The 20,878-nt window shown below is 47.2% G+C and overlaps 1 protein-coding gene across 1 annotated transcript in view; it reads right to left on the bottom strand.

Annotated features, from left to right (window-relative positions):
• LMF1 (lipase maturation factor 1) overlaps positions 1-20,878 on the bottom strand; it is a 180,466-nt gene that overhangs the window by 50,537 nt on the left and 109,051 nt on the right. Inside the window, exon 6 of the mRNA XM_080354157.1 lies at positions 5,031-5,198. Within this exon, the coding sequence (XP_080210283.1) occupies positions 5,031-5,198 (168 nt within the window). The remainder of the gene's footprint in view (positions 1-5,030; positions 5,199-20,878) is intronic.

Genomic DNA, 20,878 nt, shown 5'->3' with positions numbered 1-20,878 from the left:
CTTTTCTTTGTCAGCGCTGAGTCTGAGGGGGTTTTGGCTGCGGAGGTTTTATCTTTGCCTTCTGCAAGGCTGCAATTCAGCTTTGCTCTTGGCATTGTCATCCCTCCGCTTTATGTACGGCTCCTGCTGAAAAACACCCCAGGACAGCCTGAGTTCATAGGCAAACCTCGTCGGGAGGAGGAACTGGCGATCCCAGGGCTTTGCCACTCCGGTTCCTTTGGGGAACGTCTGTCCCGACGTGTGACGCTGGGGCTGAGCTCATCCCGGCACGGACGGACCCCCCCGGCAGCTCCCGGGGCTATGCAGAGGATGCTCCACGCAGCAGAACGTGCCGGGATTTTTCAGGGACCATGAAAAGGAGTCAGGATCCCCAAATTCATACAAATCCAAAGGGATTTGAAGGCCTCAAACTCTCCCCGCATCCTAAAATCCTCAAACTGTGCCTATATGACTATGACCCAGAACAGCGCAGTGGAAGCAAAAGATCAACCCTACCATTCCAACAGAGCTAGCTTCATACTTTCCATTTACTATTCATTTATCTCTGGGTTTTACCTTTGTGATACTGAAGCTTCTTCCCAGCTGGCACGGCCAAAACCACCACCGGGCTGTAAGAACCTTGAGCCCCCTCGCCTTGTCCCTAACCCAGTGCCACCCGCCAGCTTGGAGGGGCAAGGTGGCTTTTTCCTGGCTTTTTGGCTTTCCTCTCGCTTCCCCTCATCAATGCGCTTGCCAAGCAGTGTAATTTTACTGCCTGCCTCAAGGAGCCAAGAAACACGTTTGCTGGTGTAAGCGGTGTGTTAGACGTCGCGAAAAAACATGCAGCTTCAGGGTTTTGGGAGCCAGCGCCGGAGAGGAGCGAAAACATCCGCAGAGCAGCGGGGCCGTGGGTTTGCACCCTCTCCAGTTTCACACACGGACGCTGGTCCTCAGCTCTTTGTGGCTATAGGTGGTTGAGAGATGGACCTACAGACACGTGAAGGTGACTGTGTGAGCACAGGGGTTGGAAGAGTCAACGCTGAGAGAGGGGATACGGTGCGACGCTCTCATGGGTGATGTGGTGGGAAGGGGAAAGGACTTGTCTTCTTCATGTAACACTTTCATCCTCCCTTCTCTTTAAAAGCACAAGCTCCTAAGGGCTTGATGCTTCTACAAAACCATGAACAACAGGGTCCAGACCTCACCTGGGGTCTTCAAGACCCTCCAAGAATTCTCCTTCCACCTCCAGATACTAACAGCCACATTTTGGACTTTATTTCTCCTGAACTTTGGGCTGCTTCAGACCTACATGTATATTTTTGAGGCTCAGACCCCAACACTACTAACAAATCAGCCAATCGGTACCATCAGACTCAAAATGAAAGAATACTTAATCAAAGTGCTTTGTGAATCACTGGCCACCATGACCATCTGCAGCTGGATTTCCATCCCGTTAAGCGAACATCACATTCAACAGCCACTATCAAGAGACGTTCAGTGAAAACTACCCCATCCTTAGGAATTAGAGAAGGTGCCCAAAACCCCAGCCCCAGCACTGGAAATTTAAATGAGGGGACACACATGTCTCCAGCACTTGGTGAACAAGGTCCTGCCTCTGCGCAGCAGCTATAAAATGCAGGAAGGACAACAATAAATGCTAGCAAAAAGCTTGGAATATTTAGCAAACTCTCAAAAACTCTGAGGTTCTATATGAACAAAGGGCAAACTCCACCTCAGGCTTATTCGGAGGTTTCTGTGGCTCAGACTGGCCGTTTCTCACCAGCCTGTTTTTACGGGGCAGGAGCTGAGTTACATGTCTCTCCTCCAGCTCCATTCCTGGCACAGATGCTTTGCAGCAGTGTTGCTCAGCACGTCAGCTCTGGCACCTGCTTACCATAAATCCCTAACGACGCTGAAAACTTAAACGTCCATTTAGTGCAATTTCTGGTTTAGATTTCGATTTCTACATACTGTAAATGCTAGAATGTTGGTTTTGTGTTGTTTTTTTTTTAAAACGATGCTGTCTATTTGCCTTGGAGATTCTCTGTAATTGGCTGGCGTTCTTCTAAGATTTCTTTCTAAATGCAAAAGGATGCTCTCAGCACAGTCTAACGGGGAGGCTTTGCCACTGTCACCTGCTGACACTTTCATGCTGGCTGAGATTTCCGAGTACGTTCCCTTGCTGGGATGGGCCAATGCACAACTTGGGGTCTCAGGAGCCCAAGGGGTTTAAGTTCCACTAGACACCACAGAAAAAGAAGCCTCATGGAGTGATGTCAACCTGTGCAGATGGGAGTCTGAGAGTCTTTGCTTTTGGAACACGTGTGATGACACAAACTGTTTAGTCCCGTTGAGCACCAACCTGCCTATTTGCTGTGAGAAATGCTCCTGAACCTGGGACAGGCAGCCTGGTGGGACCCTGTGCCACACCATGGGGACAGTCCCTGGTGCTGTCCCCATTGCACAGTCCGCCTGGGGGACACGCGGCTGACGGGGCTGGGCTGGAAAATCTTGGATGACATTTTCTCTCCACTCACCTTTGATCCTGGCAAACGTGCTCTGGGTGCTGCAATCGGATGGAGAGTCTCTCTGTGCGCAGATGTCCTGCAACAGCTACACCCACAGCTGTAAATCACAAAGCCCTCCCCAGTCTGGTGGTTGGCGACAATGAACGATGATTTTTCTAATGGGAACTGGCCAGCATTCAACCCACTCCTTGATTATTTTTTTTAAGCAAAAACTATTTATATCGAAAGACTTGCATTAAGTAAGACTCTCTGATTTATTCCAGATCAAAAAGCAGCCAAAGTGGGAGATTTCTGGAAACCTGAGCTGCGGGGCTCGTATCAGACCCCAAATTGAGATCACAACAACATTAATGCACATGAAGCACCAAAACTGTGGGGTGTCCTGACTCCTCGTGCCCACACTTTGGGTCTCATGAGGACACGGGTGGGTGGGTGAAGGGGATGGTCCCTGTGCAGTGTGTGTTTCAGCCATCATTACCCAAATGTCCCATGGACAGGAATCCGGTGGAGGACAGACAGACAGACATACATACATCCATCCTCCCAGGCGCTCTCCGCTCCCCCGAGCTGCTCCTCTCTGACATTTCCAAACTCACTAATCCTTTTTCCTTACACATGTGAACTAGGCAAGAAGAGTAAGTTCACACTTGAACAAAAAAAAGACGACTTTTCTTTAAAACACAGTTTTTTTGGGCTCCTGACAAAGCAATATTCTCCAGGCCAGTTAGAATGTGGAAAAATACACTTACTCAACCTCGCCACCATGACTCCAATAACAATTATAAAATGTCCAATAAAACTTGCATGTAATGTCAATTCAAATCTTGAAAAGCAGAATTAAGTGGTATATCAACATTAAACTTTACTGCTTCCTTTGCAGAGCAGAAGTATTGTCAATAAAAGTCATTCTGAATGAAGAAAAGGGCAGTAAATATTAAATAAACAGGTTTTTGTTGAAATGCTATAAATGCACCAGAGCTGCATTTTACACTGGGACCCTGTTTTCCTTTGCAGACTCCCCTCATGATAGAAATCAGTCAGTAATTGCAAACTATCAATAAAGCACCAATTAAAGGGTGGTTAGATGCATGCGTTTACAATATGGCATTATGAGCCTTTGGTGTATGTAAGTTGGCTTTTTCAGATCCGTCTGAAGTTCCCCAGCACACAAATGGTCGCGCTGCTCGTTAGGGGCCCTGCCAGGAGCCGGAGGGCGCTGGAGCTGAGGGCTTGGGGCGCATCTCTCCTGTGCCCCGTCCCCATCCCCAACCTCGACCATGGCAAGGACGGAGAAACCCAGAGCCGAGAAGGGGATAAGAGACAAGCCTTTGGTCAGGCTTTCTGGTCATGGACACCTATTCTGGCAGAGATGTGAAGACAAAGCATCACCACCTCAGTTCCTTACGCTATTGTTTTTCTGCCACGGTAGAGGCGAGCAGAGCACGACAGCTTTTGGCAGCTGGAATTTGGCAACGTGGTTTGTTTTCTCGTAAGTCACTCACCATCGTGTGATCTGCTCCTTTCTGACATTACTCACCTTAGAAAGAGCAATCACGGTCCCTACACTTCTTTACACACAGAAGTATTTCTACTTGTGATTCCTGCTTGCTAATCCAACCTCCAATCAACCAATCTCAACACCGCCTGCTTCTGCAACAAGCAGCCAACAGAGATGCAACGTTCTGCTTTGTCCATGAGACAAAAGAACGCCTTCTTTTTAGGGTTGGGATGAATATGATCCTCCAAGTGACCCTGAAAATCTGAGCTGCCATGCCCATCGCAACCACAGCTGGCACTGCATGGAGCAATGACCCTCTGGGTCAGAGCTCTTCTGTCCCTCCAGCTGTCCAAGATCCAGCCCAACAAAACCAAATCTGATGCCAAACGACGTGCCGAGCGAGCAGAGGTCCAAGCTGTGTGTTTGGTGGTACCCAGGCACCATGGGATGCAGGAGAAGGAGCGGGCATCTCTGCGAGGGCACAGATCCTGTGGCTTCTATGTCAGCCCTTTCAAATCTGATCAGCATTTTTGTGGTTTACTGATGGAGTTTATAAGCTGTTCTCCAGTTTAATCACCACATATATTTACAAGAAGCAGTAACAGCTCCCGAGGATGAATTTCATGATGCTGAAGCGACATTGAACAAATGGCGCAGTCAGCAAGAGCTGAGAGCTGCGCTTCTGTGAGTCAGAGTCACTGGGGTTCAACGAGCTCCTTGAACCATCCCCGAGCAGAGACGAGAGAAATCAGATGCGGTCTAGGAAACTATATATGCAGGAGCTTCTGTCCTCTGACTTTTGCACAGATTTATTTATTTCATGTGCAAAAATAAAAAATCAACTGGAATGTGAATGCCATTAATTTTTGAAGAAATTATTTTCACTATGAACCTCAGTCTGGTGGTTGTAAAAAAGAGCTTAAATGTTTTTGGAGATAAAGAACAGCCCTTGAACGTTAAATATAAGAAAAATCCCTTCAAAGGGTGAAAGATATCTATAAAAATTAACTTCTGGAGCATCTCACCTGGAAGAGGATCTGCAGGAGGCCGTGGACAATGATCATCCGCCGTCCCAGGAGGAGGAAGAACGGCACCAGCAGCTCGATGAAGTGATTGACCAGGGTCTCGAACCGGTGGAACCACCACGGCGAGCGATGCATGAAGTAGGCGATGGGGTTGGGCACCGGCTGCGTCTGAAAGATGGAAGAAGAATCAGTCCCCTCCAAAGCTCATTATCGCGGGGAGCTATAGAGCTCTTGGCCTTTTTCCTTATGTCTTTCCGCGAGTTTGCTCGCAGGAGAACTGTCCTTTGCCGCTGGACACTCATTTCTTTCTAGAGCAAATTAATTCAGTTCTTTTCTGCAAACCCATGGAATCTTTAAACCAATATATCTTTTAAACAAACAAGAGTTTTAATTTTCTCTTTTTTCCATCCTAACCAAACCGCACTCAAATTAAACCCGCTATTATTTAATACTGAAATGTTACACATAGCTCGACACCAACGGCTGTTAAACCGCTCTGGACATCATCAGAGCAATGAAACAGATACAGAAACTGAGAAAGAGATTTTCTCAGGGTCACACGGTAGGTCACGCAGAGCCAGGAATGGAAACCAGATTTCAAAACTTAGGAGATATTCTTTCAAAATGTTTAAATTTGAAATAAACGTGGTGGTAGAGTTGCTTTCCAAAATCATAATTCGGGAGAGGAAAGTGTAATTCCTCTAAACATGCTATATTGGTTTAAGGTATTTACATACTGGCCTTGTGACAATATTATTCTTCTATCGGCCTGAAATTTTTTGACACTGGGAGATCTTCCATCCAGAACAGTACAGCTGCACATTTTACAAAGGAAACAAACCCAAATCCTGATACGTTAGTAACTGCCACCCTTAGAAATACTGCAATTTTAGCAAAAAGTGAACAATTCATCTCAGCGTATCTGACAAGTTCAGATCCATCTGAATTGTTTTAAAACTGCAACAAAAAAAAAAAGAGATGAAGATGCAAATTTTAATTGAGGGAGACACAACACATCTTTAAATTATTTGCAGCTAAATCAAAAATACAAACAAAACAGGGAAAATAACCGTACGAGGCATGGCAACCGAGCGTGCTTCCACTGCCAAATCCCACAACTATTGTAATGCCTTATTAGCAGAGCTGGGATTAATAAAGCCGTTGCTTTCTCCGGGTTGGAGCTGCTGCGAGCCCCAGGACAGCAGACCGCATCCTTCCTCCCCGGCCGGCGGGGCCGGATGGAGCCGTGTCGGGGTCAGGGGCTCTGCCAAGGCCACTCGGTGAGGGGACAGGAGGTCACGGCTCCCGGGTGCCACCGAGGGTCCTTCCCCTCCGCACGGGACCTGTTTCGAGTTAATCTGCTTGTTGGACTGTGCTTGAGCATTCCCAGAACCTCAGGGAGGCTCACAAACACATTGTTTTTTACCTTGATCCCAAATTGCTGAGAAATGCTTTTATCCTTCCAAAAAGGCAAGTTGCTTTCTTGGCTTCTTGGATTATTTTTAAGTGCTTTAACCGTGATGAGGTATCAGCCCTACAGGTTGTAACGTTTGGCCAACCATGAGCTGGTTTCCAGACGGAACCGCCTGATCCCAACAGGGCAGAGCTGCAGGAAGGTGATGTTGCTGCGTCCCCCCGGGATGCAGCCGCTGCCCTTTCCCCATCGCAGAGTGCTGGATTCGCTCTCTTCGATGCAGACAACACTTCTGACCAGGGACCATGAAGAACAAGCAGTATTACATATCTAATTCCATCCCTACTTACCTACGTAATTAAATCTCATAACTCGATGGCATTGAGCTGTTGGACATTTGACTGTGGCTTTGCAGGGCTGCACTGACACTGTTTAATTTTAAAGCAAAAACCACAGACCAGAATCATTGGGTTGAAGCGACCTTCCCAGCTCCCCCAGTGCCACCCCTGCCATGAGCAGGGACATCTTCACCAGCTCAGGTTGCTCAGAGCCCCGTCCAGCCTGGCCTGGGATGTCTCCAGGGATGGTTCATCCACCACCTTTCTGGACAACCTGGGACAGGTTCTCATCACCCTCAGGGGCAACCATTTCTTCCTTGTGTCTAGCCTGAATCTCCCCTCTTATTTTAAAGCCACCACCCCTTGCACTACTGCAACAGGCCCTGCTAAACAGTCTGTCCCCCATCATTAGCTATTGAATGCGCCACTCAGTTCCCCCATCCCCTTCCCCTCCATCCCTGGGTCACGCTGGTGCCTCATCTGCCGATTTCAAGAGCAGCCAGCACATCCCAGCTCTCTCTTTGGGCTGGGACTCAAGATATTGTCCACTCAATTTGCTGTGCTTAAGGGTAAAAAGATAAAATTCTTGCTTCTAGATCCATTGCAGGGGGGCAAGAAGTAGAAGAAAGTTCTTGGTTTGGGCTCATGTAGCAGCCACATACGGCTTCACATGGGGATGACTGAGGTCTGTCACAGTTTATCTCTCACTGCTGTGCTTTTTAGCAGCAGCTTAATTCTCATCCTGGAGTAGAAGTAGAAGTAGAAATGGGGAAAAATGCATATAAATCTAGCATGGGTTAATAATTCACTGCCAGGTGCTATAGCATCACCATCCTTCACTTTATCAGCGCTGGCACTATCACGGTGTCAGTGAGGGCAACACTGCATGACAGGCAAAATAACTCTAACAAGCATCCATTCCCAAGCCCCAAAGTCTAAACCAGCAGCAGACACACCGCAAATAACACATGGTTCCTCAGCATTTGTTCTGACAGAAGAAATGCATTTGATAAGAGCAGCACCGGAGACGGAGCCTCTGGGGACACTATCAGCAATGGACCCTTCCTGCCCACCGCCACAGCTGCTTCTCCAGCATGTAAACCTTGAGTATGTAAAACAAAACGCAGCGATGGAGAAGTGATTCACGTGTATCATTTGTTAAAAAGCTGCTGGGGGAGGAGAGCACGGTGTGTGTGTGTGTGTGTGTTCCTCCCAATGCCTTCCAGATGCTGCAGCAGGGGTGTCCCGGGGAGAAATCCCTGTTTACTCAGGAACGGGGTGTTGAGGCAAGAGCAAAGACCCAGAGCAACGTGTGAATTGCTGCAGCCCCAAACACAGACACCTGTGACACCAGGATCACTTCAACCCGCTTGTTTTGCTGGGGATGTTGAGCTTTGGAGAAGTATCTTCAGGCAGCCAGGAGTCCCTCGGCGTCGAGGTTTGTGAACCCCTGATACGCACATATAGAAAAATGCAGCTCCGAGTCATGTGCAACTCAATAAACAAGGCCAAAGCAAACGTGCGGTGCGGGGAACAGAGCGGAGCCCTTGTCTCCAACAAGCCCCATTTCTGGATGCCTCTGTGAAACATGTTTTTAAATAAAAAAATGATTAGCAAAAACGGGCTTTATGTGTCAGCACAAGGTGCAGTATAATAAACCTTCTGCCTCCCTCACACCTCCAGCAGCCGGAGAAAAACGGCGCTGCAAATGCGTTTTGAGATCAGATTGGGGAAAATTAATTCCATAATTCACGGGGCAGATTTGTAACGTGTGACTGCGGGGGCTGCTGGACCAATTCTGGGTCGCCAGCTAAGGCATGTTCTCTGGCTTCTATCTACCCGGTTTTATGAGGGCTGGTAACAGATTCTAAAAATATGCACAATAAACTGTTTTTTCTCCCCAAGGGGTCTATGGTTTAATTATGTTCTTAGTGAGAACCATTAAAGTGCTAAGTACCTGAAGACTCCTAATTTACTAAACTATACGCTACTAAAACCCAACAGAAGGCTATTATACACCGGAGTAAACGCTCTTCTCTGGGACTGTAAATGCACATGGTCTCTCCTCTCAGCCTCCTTATTGCTACAGCATTACATAAACTCCAACTGAGTATTTAATCCCTGTGTTGGATACCCCAACTCAGCCTGGGGATACCTCCAGGCTCTCCTCCCCGTGTGCAGGAAAACAAGTCTCGCATTGTCCTTGAACAACCCAGACGGGGCCCGGGATGTGATTTTTATAGCGGCACAACTCCTGTGCAAGGAACCGAGAGGGTGAGGAAGACCCTGTCCCATCAAGATCATAAACGAGGAGGAGCCCAGAGATAGATCAAGTAAGTTTTCTCCTTTGCAATGATGGGTTTTCAGCTTCCTTTGCTCTGTGACATGGATGCAGGAGCCTCTCCTGTATCTGCTCGCTTGGGGAACCTCAACAGCTCAAACTCACCAGGTGTCTTTCAAAAACCAGCACAAAGTTACGAATTAATCCGTTTCAAAAAGGTGAACAAAAATTCCATTCTTCTACCTGTTTGTATAAGGTAAACTGAGATTATCTATTGAGTCAGATAACCAAAAGTATACTTGGTGTTAATATTAAAACAACACTAAGGACAGCCTTTCAAAACATCACCCTGGGTGCCTACTGCAGAAACTGGGCTCTGCGAAAAACAAAGCAGGTCATAAATATTCCTATACACTCTACATACTATCATTTCTTTTCCCATTGAAAGGCACCTACTTAACCAAAATACTCAGATCTGAGGGCACTTAAGGCAGAAAAATTTAGAAAAACAGAAGGAAATGGAGCAACAGCAAATATGAATAAACGATGAGAGGAACCAACTATTCGGTCAAAAGAAATACGATTAACTTGGTGCAACGGTTTCATTAACGGTTTGTGGGCACTGGAGATTCCAACAGGGAAGACCAGGAAGCCTTTGGCACAAGCAGAAAGAGGTGAAGAAAAGCAGCCTGAGGGGTATTAATATTTTTCTGAGCATTTGCAGAAGGTACAGACGAACGGTAAAGCGCAGTTCTCCAGCTTCCCAAGGCACCGAGGCATGAACTCATCTCAGCTTCAAAGCAAAGCGCTCAATTCTCTCGTACTTCGGACCAAAAAAATAAAAAGGATTCTCCATCGCAGAGCATAATTTGATCAGCATGATCCAGCAGGCTGTTTTCTCTGCCAGTCGATTCTGCTTCAGATCTTGACCCTTCCTCCCAACGCATCTGCAGATCAAAGCTCCACTTTCCCAAGCCCCAGCAGAAACAGCGTCTCAGCCCCGTGCAGAAGAGCAAGAGGCAGAAAGGAGATAAACTGGGTCGCCAGCAGCTGCTGGGAAGTGTGGGGAGATGCGTGTCGTGACCGAAATCAGACTGTCTCGTGCTGCACCGTAACCAAGGGCTCCTGCAAAACACCCATCGTTGTAACCGGGGGATTATGGAGAGCTGCTGCTTCCCGCCCGTGAGGCTTTGTGGTGGGCATCGTGATTGATGAACAACGTCGGGATTTCGCACAAAGATACACATGTAGGCAAGCGCTTGGAAAGGAAATTGAGCTGGGAACTGCTCAGCCTCTCGTGCAAGTCCCAGCTGCACCTCGTGCCGTGTCTATTTTACACACACATCTCCACGTGCGTGCCGCTAACATACCTGCACACACAACAGCTCACCGGTTAAGAACAGGCCCTTTAAAACTTCCCAATTATTAATACGATTCCAATCAAAATCAGACAAAATTGAAGAGAGGCATCTGTCTTAAAATGCACAGAGATCTAATGTCGGGGTGGGTGGGTCACAAGGGGTCGGCTCTTCAGTAACGCAATATCAAAATAATTAAGTCTCGGTAGATCTATGAAAAAGAAACGTTACCTATATGTTCTTGCTGGGCAGAGCTTCCATTGTCCAGTCAATAGCAATATTCAGTTCATAGAAAACCACACTGGAATCTGCCTGCTTTGAGACAGCAACCCAAGCCAAGGAGATGTGTGTTTGACTCGGTGCCAGCACGACCATAAAATGTTGGCAATTTAGTAGAGACGTAGTGCCGCGCCACTCTCCCAAAGGACCTAAATAAACTTCAGATGTAGAACATATATTTTTACTTTTTATATATATAAATCTGCTGTTTCATTTTTAACTCCTTTCCCCAGCCGTCGCTCCGTCTAAGGTTTTTCAAAGCTGAAACAGGTCCCTACTTCTTCCGACCGAGCGAAGCCTCAGCAACGAAAAGTTAAAAGCATGAAAAATCAGAGAAATGATTCACGTCTGGGCATTGGGTTTCTTGGGGAATGATGGCTGCACATGTGGCTCCAAATGCCGGAGGGGAAAGGGTCTCGGGAGAAAATTTCTGCTGTGCAATTTCATGCCTCGGTGTTGTAAAATATCCCAAGGATTTTTTTTGGGTGTTTTTCCCTCTTGTTCACAAAGTTGCACTTGCAAAGTCACCAGCGTAGGTGAAACGCTGCTGCCACATCCGTGACATCCGAGCCAAGCTTTGCTCATGATGAGTCAGCCCTGACTTACCCAGTGAGGATGCGCTTTACCTGGATACACCGAAATGATGGATTTTCGAATTCCAACAAGCTGGGTGGGGTCAGAAAGATCTACAGCGCACTGTGTGCTTTTCCAGGCTGCAGCTCCGAGCTGTCCCGCACTAACAAAAAGCACATTTCCACAGCCCACAGCATACCTGTTTATTGACACTGTCTCTCCACGGCGTGCCTCCGAGCTGCCCGCTGTATATAGAGTTAATTGTGGATGCATTACAGATTCACCTATTTGTTCTGTACATTCTTGGAGAGGTCCAGAGCTAAAATTACACAAAGAACTGCTGAACTGTTCAGGCTATTTATTTGTTCAAAATCCCTTTAAAATAATTAGCGGGGCCTGGAACAGACATCTCGGCTCTGGCGGGGCCAGAAGAAGGTGGTGAAACCAACTGCGGGTCATTCCTGCCTTTGGGGAGGAGGTTTTTTTATTAAGAGCACCTGAGATGGGGCATTTTTGGTTTAGGAAGCGGACTGGGTTGGAAGGTCTGTAAGAAACATGAACTAAGAGCAAGACATCCTCACCAAGAAGGTCCTTCCCAAGGACGTCCCATCCCAAAAGCAAAGGGGAGCTGCAGGAATCCTTCTCCCGCTTTGACAGCCAGTTGCCATCAGATGGTCCTTTCCTCGTGCGTCTCTTATTCAGAGATTTTCCGATACAGAAACACAGTCCCTGGCCTGGTTCTTTCCAACAGAGCTCACCTTCCCTGGCGGATCGCGACGCAGGTCACTCACCAATATTTTAAATTGCCATTTAAGAGCATATTGCAAATGTGATCCTTTAATTGGTCACTGTTACAGCTCTCTATTAGAGAAGACAAGTTTTTCCACACAAGGTAAGCCCTTGCGAAAGCACTGAAAATGTTTAAAAACAACCCAGTCCTGATATATTTATTATATATTTCAATATGTATAAATAATTTCATGAAAAGGAATGTACTGAGTGGAAACTCCATTTAAAATGTGATCCCAGATGGTGGCAAAGCTCTAAAATTGCAAGGCAACATGTAAAGAAAGATTAACGACCTCAAACAGGCACAAATTTATGAGGTGAAAGCCCCCGTAATCCTAGAGAAAAATGATACCGAACGTTAGACTAGACAGCTAGAAAATACCTCTGCTTAGTTCATGTGGCCTCTGCCATTTTACATTTTCTTTTAATACACATTATTCTGGGTTCATTTAGCCCGTTCTCCTGGAGGCCAGAGGTATCGCCTTGGTCCACGAGCACGGTGATGGATTTGCCAGCTCCCACCAGGTACCCAACTGGTAAATCAAGTCACAGGCAACAGCTCTGCTATCCCATGGTCTTGCAAATGGGTTGCGTGTTGTCACATCCTGGGGATAAGCAGCCCAAAAGAGAGAAAACGGAGCCAGGACATCACGTCAAGCATTTGTCATCACTGCAAGACCCAAAGCTCCACCATCAAGTGGACCGAGATGATGGTGATGTTTCCCACACTAAAGCTCATGCAGTTCCTTATTCTGCCTAAGTAAGAAACGTTTCAAAGGAAAGTACGTCAACATTTCATCCCAAAGAGCACAGGTCACCCCAGGAACCAGCATCTTCCATGCTCTCAATAGGACCAGATGGGATCTTGTGGGTCCCACAGCCCATTTTCCCAGGATATCTGGCACCTCAGAGACCTCCCTGATAGCCTTGTGCTGTTCATTCCGCTGATTATTCCCCTCTGGGACCTCTGCAAAGTCTCTTGTGTGGTCTGCATCACCTGGCACATACAAATAGCTTGGTGCCCAACAGGGATGTGAGTGATATGGATGAATTCCCCCCAAAATGCCTTCAAGCTGCAGGTGGTTTCCCTTATCCCACGCTTGTGCCTTCACCCCTGGGCTGCAGCACGTCCAGAGACTATTTCTGCCTGACTCCTCCTGGGCCTGAGGAACCTGCCCAGCAAATTTTCCTATGACATTTTTCCTGTGAGAATTTTCAATGAACTGGGATTTTCTGACCTTCTCGGCAAAGAGTTCCTGGCATGCTCTAGTTGATAACGCAGCCGTGGCATGATATCAAAATCAGAGCGTTTTTAAACCACCACAAACAAAAGGAGATTCAGCCGGCACAGCAGCGCCCGGAGCCAGCGCCGCGGTCACACAGAGCGGCTTTGCTGAGCTCGGTCCTTCAAAACATGGCTGTTCTCTGGTTTGCTGTCACCCTTGGGTACAGATGAGCACTGGGATGCCACCTGCCATGGGAAATGCGTGACAGTAACCCGCGCGTATAACCGGGACAGGGACACATGAAGCAAAAGCCACCCCAGGGCTCCCGTCTGCTGCTTTTGCAGATCAAGGTCTCCGTTTTGCATCAGAAGCCGCAGAGCCCTGGGCTGTGATGGTGTTCTGCTGCCAGCAGATAGAGCTGTAGCTACCAGAAGGTCAGATAAGTGTTTAAAACAGAATTTAAGTACTAAAAATACAGATCACAGGCTGCTCTAAGCAGCCGAAGCTGAACCTACAGCATAAAGGATGGTCAGAAGAAGAGGAAAAACTACTTGCTACAATAAAAAAGAAGACAAGCTTGTATTCAATGAGGACAAAGCCCATATCCCCAGAGCACAGCTTGCTCTCCCAGCTGAGTATTTATGGGAGAATTATCTCCTGGGTGTCCTGGTACAACTCTGCTGTGTCTGGTTGAGAACAAGTGCAGCAAGGGGAGATGCTGTGCTGAGGAGCGCGTTCCTCTGGCACCCACAGCCCTGCGAGCGCCCGCGATGCCTGCGGGGACCACGACAGGTCATTTCCAGCCCTTTTCCTCTCATCTGAAAGGTCCCAGTGAGGGAGGCTGCCAGGTCTCCCACAGCACAGAAGCCTCGGGTGCAGATGTGGGGATAGTGGAGCTGGTGGGGTCACAAAATCCTCGTGGATTTGCCCCGAAAAGCAAGTTATTTCCAAACCAGCCAAAGCCTGTTTTCCATCTCACCAAAGGCCCTTGTGATGCAGCACAGTCCCTTTTCTCTTTGGGGACGTGCTTTGAAGGGCAGATCTGCTGCTTCAGCAAGACAGTGGAAGAACATCTCTCCAAATGTCTTCCCAGGGACTCTGGGCTTTAACCTGCCATTCAGGACTCTAAAAACCTACCATGGCTGTTCTCCCAAAGGCCCTCATTACTTCACTTTTTAAAAGTTCGGTGCTAAAAGCAGGATCGTATCTCCTTCAGAGGGCTATTTTTTTTTTCTGGTGTGCATAAATACGACATTCAGCACCAGGCCAAGGAACACATGGGCAGAACCCGCGGGCGGCGAACGCCAGCAAAGCCCCCGGCTCGTGCCTGTGTTTGGATTAGGCAGTTTCGTGGCCTGGACATTTACAGTTGGGTTAGTTGGGTTGGTTTTTTTCCGCAACTTGAGACAAACAGTGAGATCTTTCATAAAACGCGTTCACAAAGGGTAAATTGTGCCATGAGGAACCGACTACCTGGATGGTCATTTGAATTCTCCGAACTGGAACCCCACCGTGCTCCAGGCCGAAGGCAGCGCCAGGGGCACGAGGGGGAACTCGGCGTCACGAGCTGCCTCGTTTAACTTTCCAAATGCCCAAGAGACACAGATATTTCAACCCACTGCCCGGTTTGAGCCATCGCTGTTGTAAATGAAACATCCAAGGGGTGGAAGGGGCGGTGCGAAGGGCACCCTGGTGCTGGTTCACTCTATTAGTAACCCAAGCCGGGCTGAGAAGAGTTCAAGCCAAGGCAGAAAAAGAAGGAGAAAAACGTAAATTGAAATGTTCATACTAAAATGAAACAAAAGAGTGATCCCAACACTGACCAGGTGTTTTTGCAAGGCTCAAAACAAGCTGAAGATGGTCAGCGCCCATCCGTCCTGCTGGATTTTTGTACAAAGAGCTGCCACGTGTCCCCCTAATGACGTTACCTTAAAACATTCTTCCAAGATAACAAAAATACCTGACCTGACTCACCTATTGAAGTGGTGCAAAAATGGATGGGCATTTTGAAGGAAATAAATGTTTTGTATAAGGTCTTTAGGATGTGAGAAAGCACAGGGTACGTGGCTATTCTACCCTTCCATACTGAGTTCACCCAGGAACCCCGCGGCGCAGACAGGAGACATCTGTGCTCCTGTGCACCTCACCTCTTTGCTTCTGACACTGAAACACACATTTCTAACACATATTCTCGTCCTGTTTCATGTCTTCTTCCAACCCATTTTTCAGCAGTAACACCTGACAAATCTGTCACATACGTTTTCCAATTTACTGAAAGGTCTTGCATCGCTATAATGAAGATTTTTTTTTAATCCAAAAAGTTTATGCCAATTCAATCCAACTTGAACATGTAGATAAAATAACCTATGGTGTGTCTTATTGCCATTCCCCTCTAGAAACTACAGTGATATGAACACTGTGATAACTCCACTCATTCTAGTCCACCGTATCTTACAAATGTAACTGTTTCTCTATAGGTGAAGTTAGTACAGCTCCTGGATAAGCAGGCAAAAAGATTTTTCTGTGATATTTGGTCAAAATGACCTTTTAAATGGGCATAGAAATTACTCATCCCTTTCACTAGACGCTTGGTGATGCTCACACTAAGGTTGCTTTACTCTGTACCAGCTCCACAGAACACACTGTGGCCAATTTGGGAGAATTCAGGCCTAAGAGCACTCATAGAGCAGGATGGAATAAAAATAATCCTTTCATTTCCAAAGAGGGGGAAAAAAAACCCAAAGACAGAAACAAATCTGCCACAGCACAGCAGGCTGGAAAGCAGCATCACCTTCAGCACTTCGCCCCACACGAACACAAAAGCAGGAAAAACCAGGTAACTGTCCCAAAGATGCAGCCAAAAGCTTAGCAGGGATTATTTCTGTTTTCAAGCTTTCTCCCTAGTAACAAAGGATGTAGACTGAAAGAATTCAGGGCAAGCAGAACAATTCACTAGAGAACTCTTTGCCATGTGGAGCCGACGCACAAACTCTTCCAACAGTTGGATGAAGCCAACAGCCAATTCTGCCCTCGCTCGCCAACGAACGGCACCTTGACAGCCCTTCAAACAGGCATCGCGTCTTCTTGGGTGGAAACCACCCCAAGAACTACTTTATTTTTCGATTAAAGAGTTTAAAAAGTGACTTCTTACCAAGTCATGACAATTTGCACACACAGTGCAACACAGACAGAAATACCAAATTCCGCTAAAGCCAGGAAACGGGCGTGGGCAACTTCGGACATCCGCATGCAAACCTGCGCTTGTTATAAATGCCCTCATTCTGCTCAAGGCCCTTCTTGCATGAAAATAACAATTACCTATATTTTTAAGGACAATTTAGGAATGGAAAGTTCTACAGTACATTCTTAATAACTCTGGTGGTTTACCATCCAGCACAAAAACGTCACAGATTTTAAGCAGCACGTGCTGGAGTAACTCGTTAACCAAGATGGAATTTAGGTTGTCTGCGTTGATGGGTGAAATCTCTGCTACCAGCACCAACCAACGCGTATCTGAACGTTCAGATCCTTTTGCTTCGAGGTCCACAAAGTATTGCACTTGAGTAATCGCTTTGCTTGTTTTGTAAGCGTTGCCTGTTTCTATGCTTTCCTAAAAAAAAAATAAATAAATTCCACAGACAAATAAATTCTACCCAATAAATGTGTCGTTCTGCCATCCCCGTGGACATAATAATGCCCTCACACTTGTCCCGAGTTGGACAGCTTGCAAATCATCAGTATAAATAAGACTCCCAATCTATGCCAAACTTCTCATTTTTAAGAAAGCCTTTTACCTCCTTTCCTAACACCAAGTAACGTCCTGGAGCAGGAGCTCCAACCCAAGGAGGGATGGTGGCCACGGTGCCGGCCGGTCCCCGTGCTCGTCCCACCGTGTTTTCCCCCAGGAGGGGTTTGGGGGCTGAATTTCTCGCATATTCCGGCACCGCTGGCACCAGCGCGTCACCCCCGGGAGCGCCACGCGCCTGCCCCAAACACTGCGCCCATTGATGCCGTGGGCCGGGGCGATGCCGGGGAGGGGGGCGTGTGTTTGTCTGATGAAGTGAGGTTCTCGCTGGGTATTTAATATTCCCCGTCATGCAGGCCTGTTTCTCCTTGAGCCCGCCTGTCAGTTAAGCCCGGGGATGTTTATTTTAACGGCCACTTGTGGTCAAGGCTGGTGCCAGTTGTACGGCATCGGTTACGCAGATTTAACACTGGGGACTCGGCCCCCGGCTCCCAGAGCACGGAAAGCAGCCAGGGCCGCCCCGGCCTAATGTGAAACAACTGAACTCTTCCAGCAGCCCCTTCTCCAGCTTTAACCCTTGCTGAGCTGCCTCCGCAGCACCAGCTCACCCAGCAGCCACAGACCTTGTCCCCATGTCCGCCCCCCTCAGCCTTGTCCTCTGTCCTGCTCCCCGCTCCCCCCTGGCAGCAGAAAGTCTTGCTGGGGTGATGATCTGAAAGATGCAAGGAGAAAGAGAAAATGCATTTGGTTGCTTAACAAAGCATTTTTTGGGGGGGTGCATAGAGAGGGTTTTAATTCCTCTTATGGATTTAGCATTGTCCCAAGGGCACAGCAAGCGTCTGCCAGGAGTGATGCCCCGGGCTGAGCGCGGGATGCTCGGCATCCCTGTCCAGTGAAGCTGGCACCTCACCGGGTGATGCTCTGGCCACCAACATGTTCCCTGGAGCTACACCCTGGTGACACAAAGCTAAGTCAGCTCACACCCTCCTCCTTACAACAGCACCCCCTTCCTCCCCAAACCTGAGCCTCGTGGAGAGCAAACACGCATCACAACGCTCCTGCCACTACGCAAGAGCCTGGAGGATGCTAAAATGTTAAATAAACTATGGGCCCGCGGCAAAATTATGCATCCTTTTTTGATCGTCTGGACAGCCTCCAAGATGCTAATCAGCCCCAGATTAAGTCATCAAGCAAACTGATGAGCAATCACATTTTGTCAGTACAGCTGGACATCATTACCTGGGGCTGATCTTCCGCTGGAGAGGGACGGCAGCTTCTTGCCACTGATCAGACTGGAAGAAATCGGGAGGAGTACAGAGGACCTGTGCTCAGCTGCTCTGGTCTCCACAACACCTCCAGCTCCATTTCTCCACCCTACATGTGCTCATCAAAATTGCCTTTTACCCCCAAAGCAATGAGTGCCATGCTGGTCCCGATCCATTGGCAAGTGCTCTTGGTCTCAAAGAAAGCCTGTGTTGAAGTGTTTTGCAGAATCACTACACATGTCAAGATGGAGATAATTATTCTATGGAGAAACATCAGCCTGTGGAAGTGCTTTAAATCACAGATATTGGTTAATAATTATGTGGGACAATAATTAATTGAAACCCGCTACTGGTGAAGTACAGAGGAAATCTAAGCATCGCAACGCTCAAATTCCAAGTTCATTTGTCAAGAATTTGTTAATGGGAACAGATTCAAGGCTCATTCCCAATGTAACCCCGCCGGGTTTTCAGAGCTCTAACGGATAAGAGATTTTCTCTAAGAGTTAAAACCTGCACAGTAAATAATTTAAAACTGGAGGAGAAACAGCCTAAGAGGGAAATACGAAATATGTCTGGAAGAATCAGTACAAAATATTTTTAAGGCAAGAAATTCAGGATGAATAATGAAATAAAAAAAATACATGAATGCTGGCAATATTAATGAAGAGAAGGATTTCTTCATATATTTTACTAGAGCTTAAATGGAAATAAATAAACCAGAGTTGCTATCAGGGAATTTACTCTTTTAACAGATCTTAGACATGGGATAACACAGCATCACGTGTCTAAAAGACTCTTTCCCTGTGTTTTTCTCATCTGTGTCAGTTTTTCCACACCCAATGCACCCCACGCTTTATTAGGCTGGACTGAGATAGGATGGGGTTCAACCCCCCCAGCCCCCGGTGCCAGCGCACGTGTGGCTGCCCCGTGTCCTCCCTCCGTGACACATCCAGAGATTCTAAGTGATGATCTTCGTAGAAAGACCTCGTTATTTGTAATGAACAGAGCATTTCTAATCATTATGTTTTCTTCCCACTGCAGCTTCTGGAAGCAGATACAAAATTATCTAGAAATATGAGCACATAAATCAAAACAAGCCCTACAAAAACGACCAGCTCCAGTGTCTCACCCAACAAACCTCCTTCACATGTGCTTTTACTTAAACAAGAGATAAAGTTCTGCTATAGCCCAACAAATTTATTCCATTTTGCCATTAATCTTGTAAATAAAATGGTCATTTAGAGCACTTGCTGCAATGCCAGTATACTGATTTCTGCAACAACCTAAGGATTGCTGAAATAAGAGGAAACATCCCCGTGCATCCCCTGCTTGTTGAGGCCACGTGTGAGCAGGGCTTGGACCAGGGGATGTCTGAGCTCTTGCCCAACCTCTACTGCTCTGCAAGTCTGATAAAACCCATTTTAAGCCCAGCCTGGCTCCTACTCTTCCTCCCGCCTGCTCAGAAGCCACACGTGTCTGGCAAAACCAGACAAATCCCATGTCCTGGGTCCAGAAGAGGTTTAGCTCTGCCAGGGGCTCCGAGATGATGGGTTTACAGGGTGTCCAAAGGGAGTCCATCCCAACGCACAGTGACAGGGGATGATGACATTTAAGTTAAAGAGAAGCCACAGCAGAAAAATTGCCTGCAGCTTCCTTTTAGTTAATTTCTCTAAAAAAAATGAAAAAAAAAAAATAAAGAGAAGAAACTATCTATTTCATAGCAAGGTGATGGAGATGAAACCAGAACGCAAGCTCAGATGCTCTACAGTAAAACGCTGGGAATACGAAGGCAAAGCTGCATTGTGTTAAAACTCAAGACTAATTTAAAGTCTTGTTCCTTAAGTGCAAAAGCTGGAATGGCGCCCAAACGAATGGAGGAGGGAAAAAATAATAACCAGACCAATTGTATATTTCTCCTAGAAATTCCGTGGCAGAACGTACCTCGCGACTCGCACTCGCCGGCTCCAATTTCAATAAATCAACACGGCGCAGGGTAACAGTAGCACAAGTCTTTCTCTCTTTCCATAATACACCCAGGTAAAATCACCGTGGAGCAAAGAACAAAATGCTCATTCTTTCTGGTGCTTGGCAAGGGGACAAATTACTTTCTGCACCTCTCTGTGTTGAAGGACTAGTTATTAAATACAGTCTAAGCTGCCTTTCCAGCTGTACTTAAATCAAGGACAAAATAAAGCAAATGCGACTGTCCACAAGAAATTGGGAGAGCAAAAGAGCAACGGTAGGATGAGGCCACCCCCACGCACGTCTCTGCCTACCCAAGTATTTAAATAACTCAGATTTTCAATGCAAAGCCACATGGAGCCGCTGCCCATCACTGCCCAGCCCTGTGCCATGGCCCACAACTTTGCCAATAAGTTTACAGATTATTCCAACCGTCTGAGCCCAGTCCTGAGCATCCCACTGCCAAAAAAGAGCAAACAAGAAGGTGCGAGTGAGCTCAGAGCTGTCCCGTTTGCTCATCCCAAATGTGTTTGCACAAAAAAAGAAAAACAACCCCAAAAAACAACAACGGTATTTTTGTTTGGATAGGGGTTTGTCCATGTCTGGGCCTCAGTGATG

This window comes from Nesoenas mayeri, assembly GCF_963082525.1.
Source record: "Nesoenas mayeri genome assembly, chromosome: 15".
Taxonomy (NCBI): domain Eukaryota; kingdom Metazoa; phylum Chordata; class Aves; order Columbiformes; family Columbidae; genus Nesoenas; species Nesoenas mayeri.
This window is presented reverse-complemented; position numbering and strand designations above follow the sequence as displayed.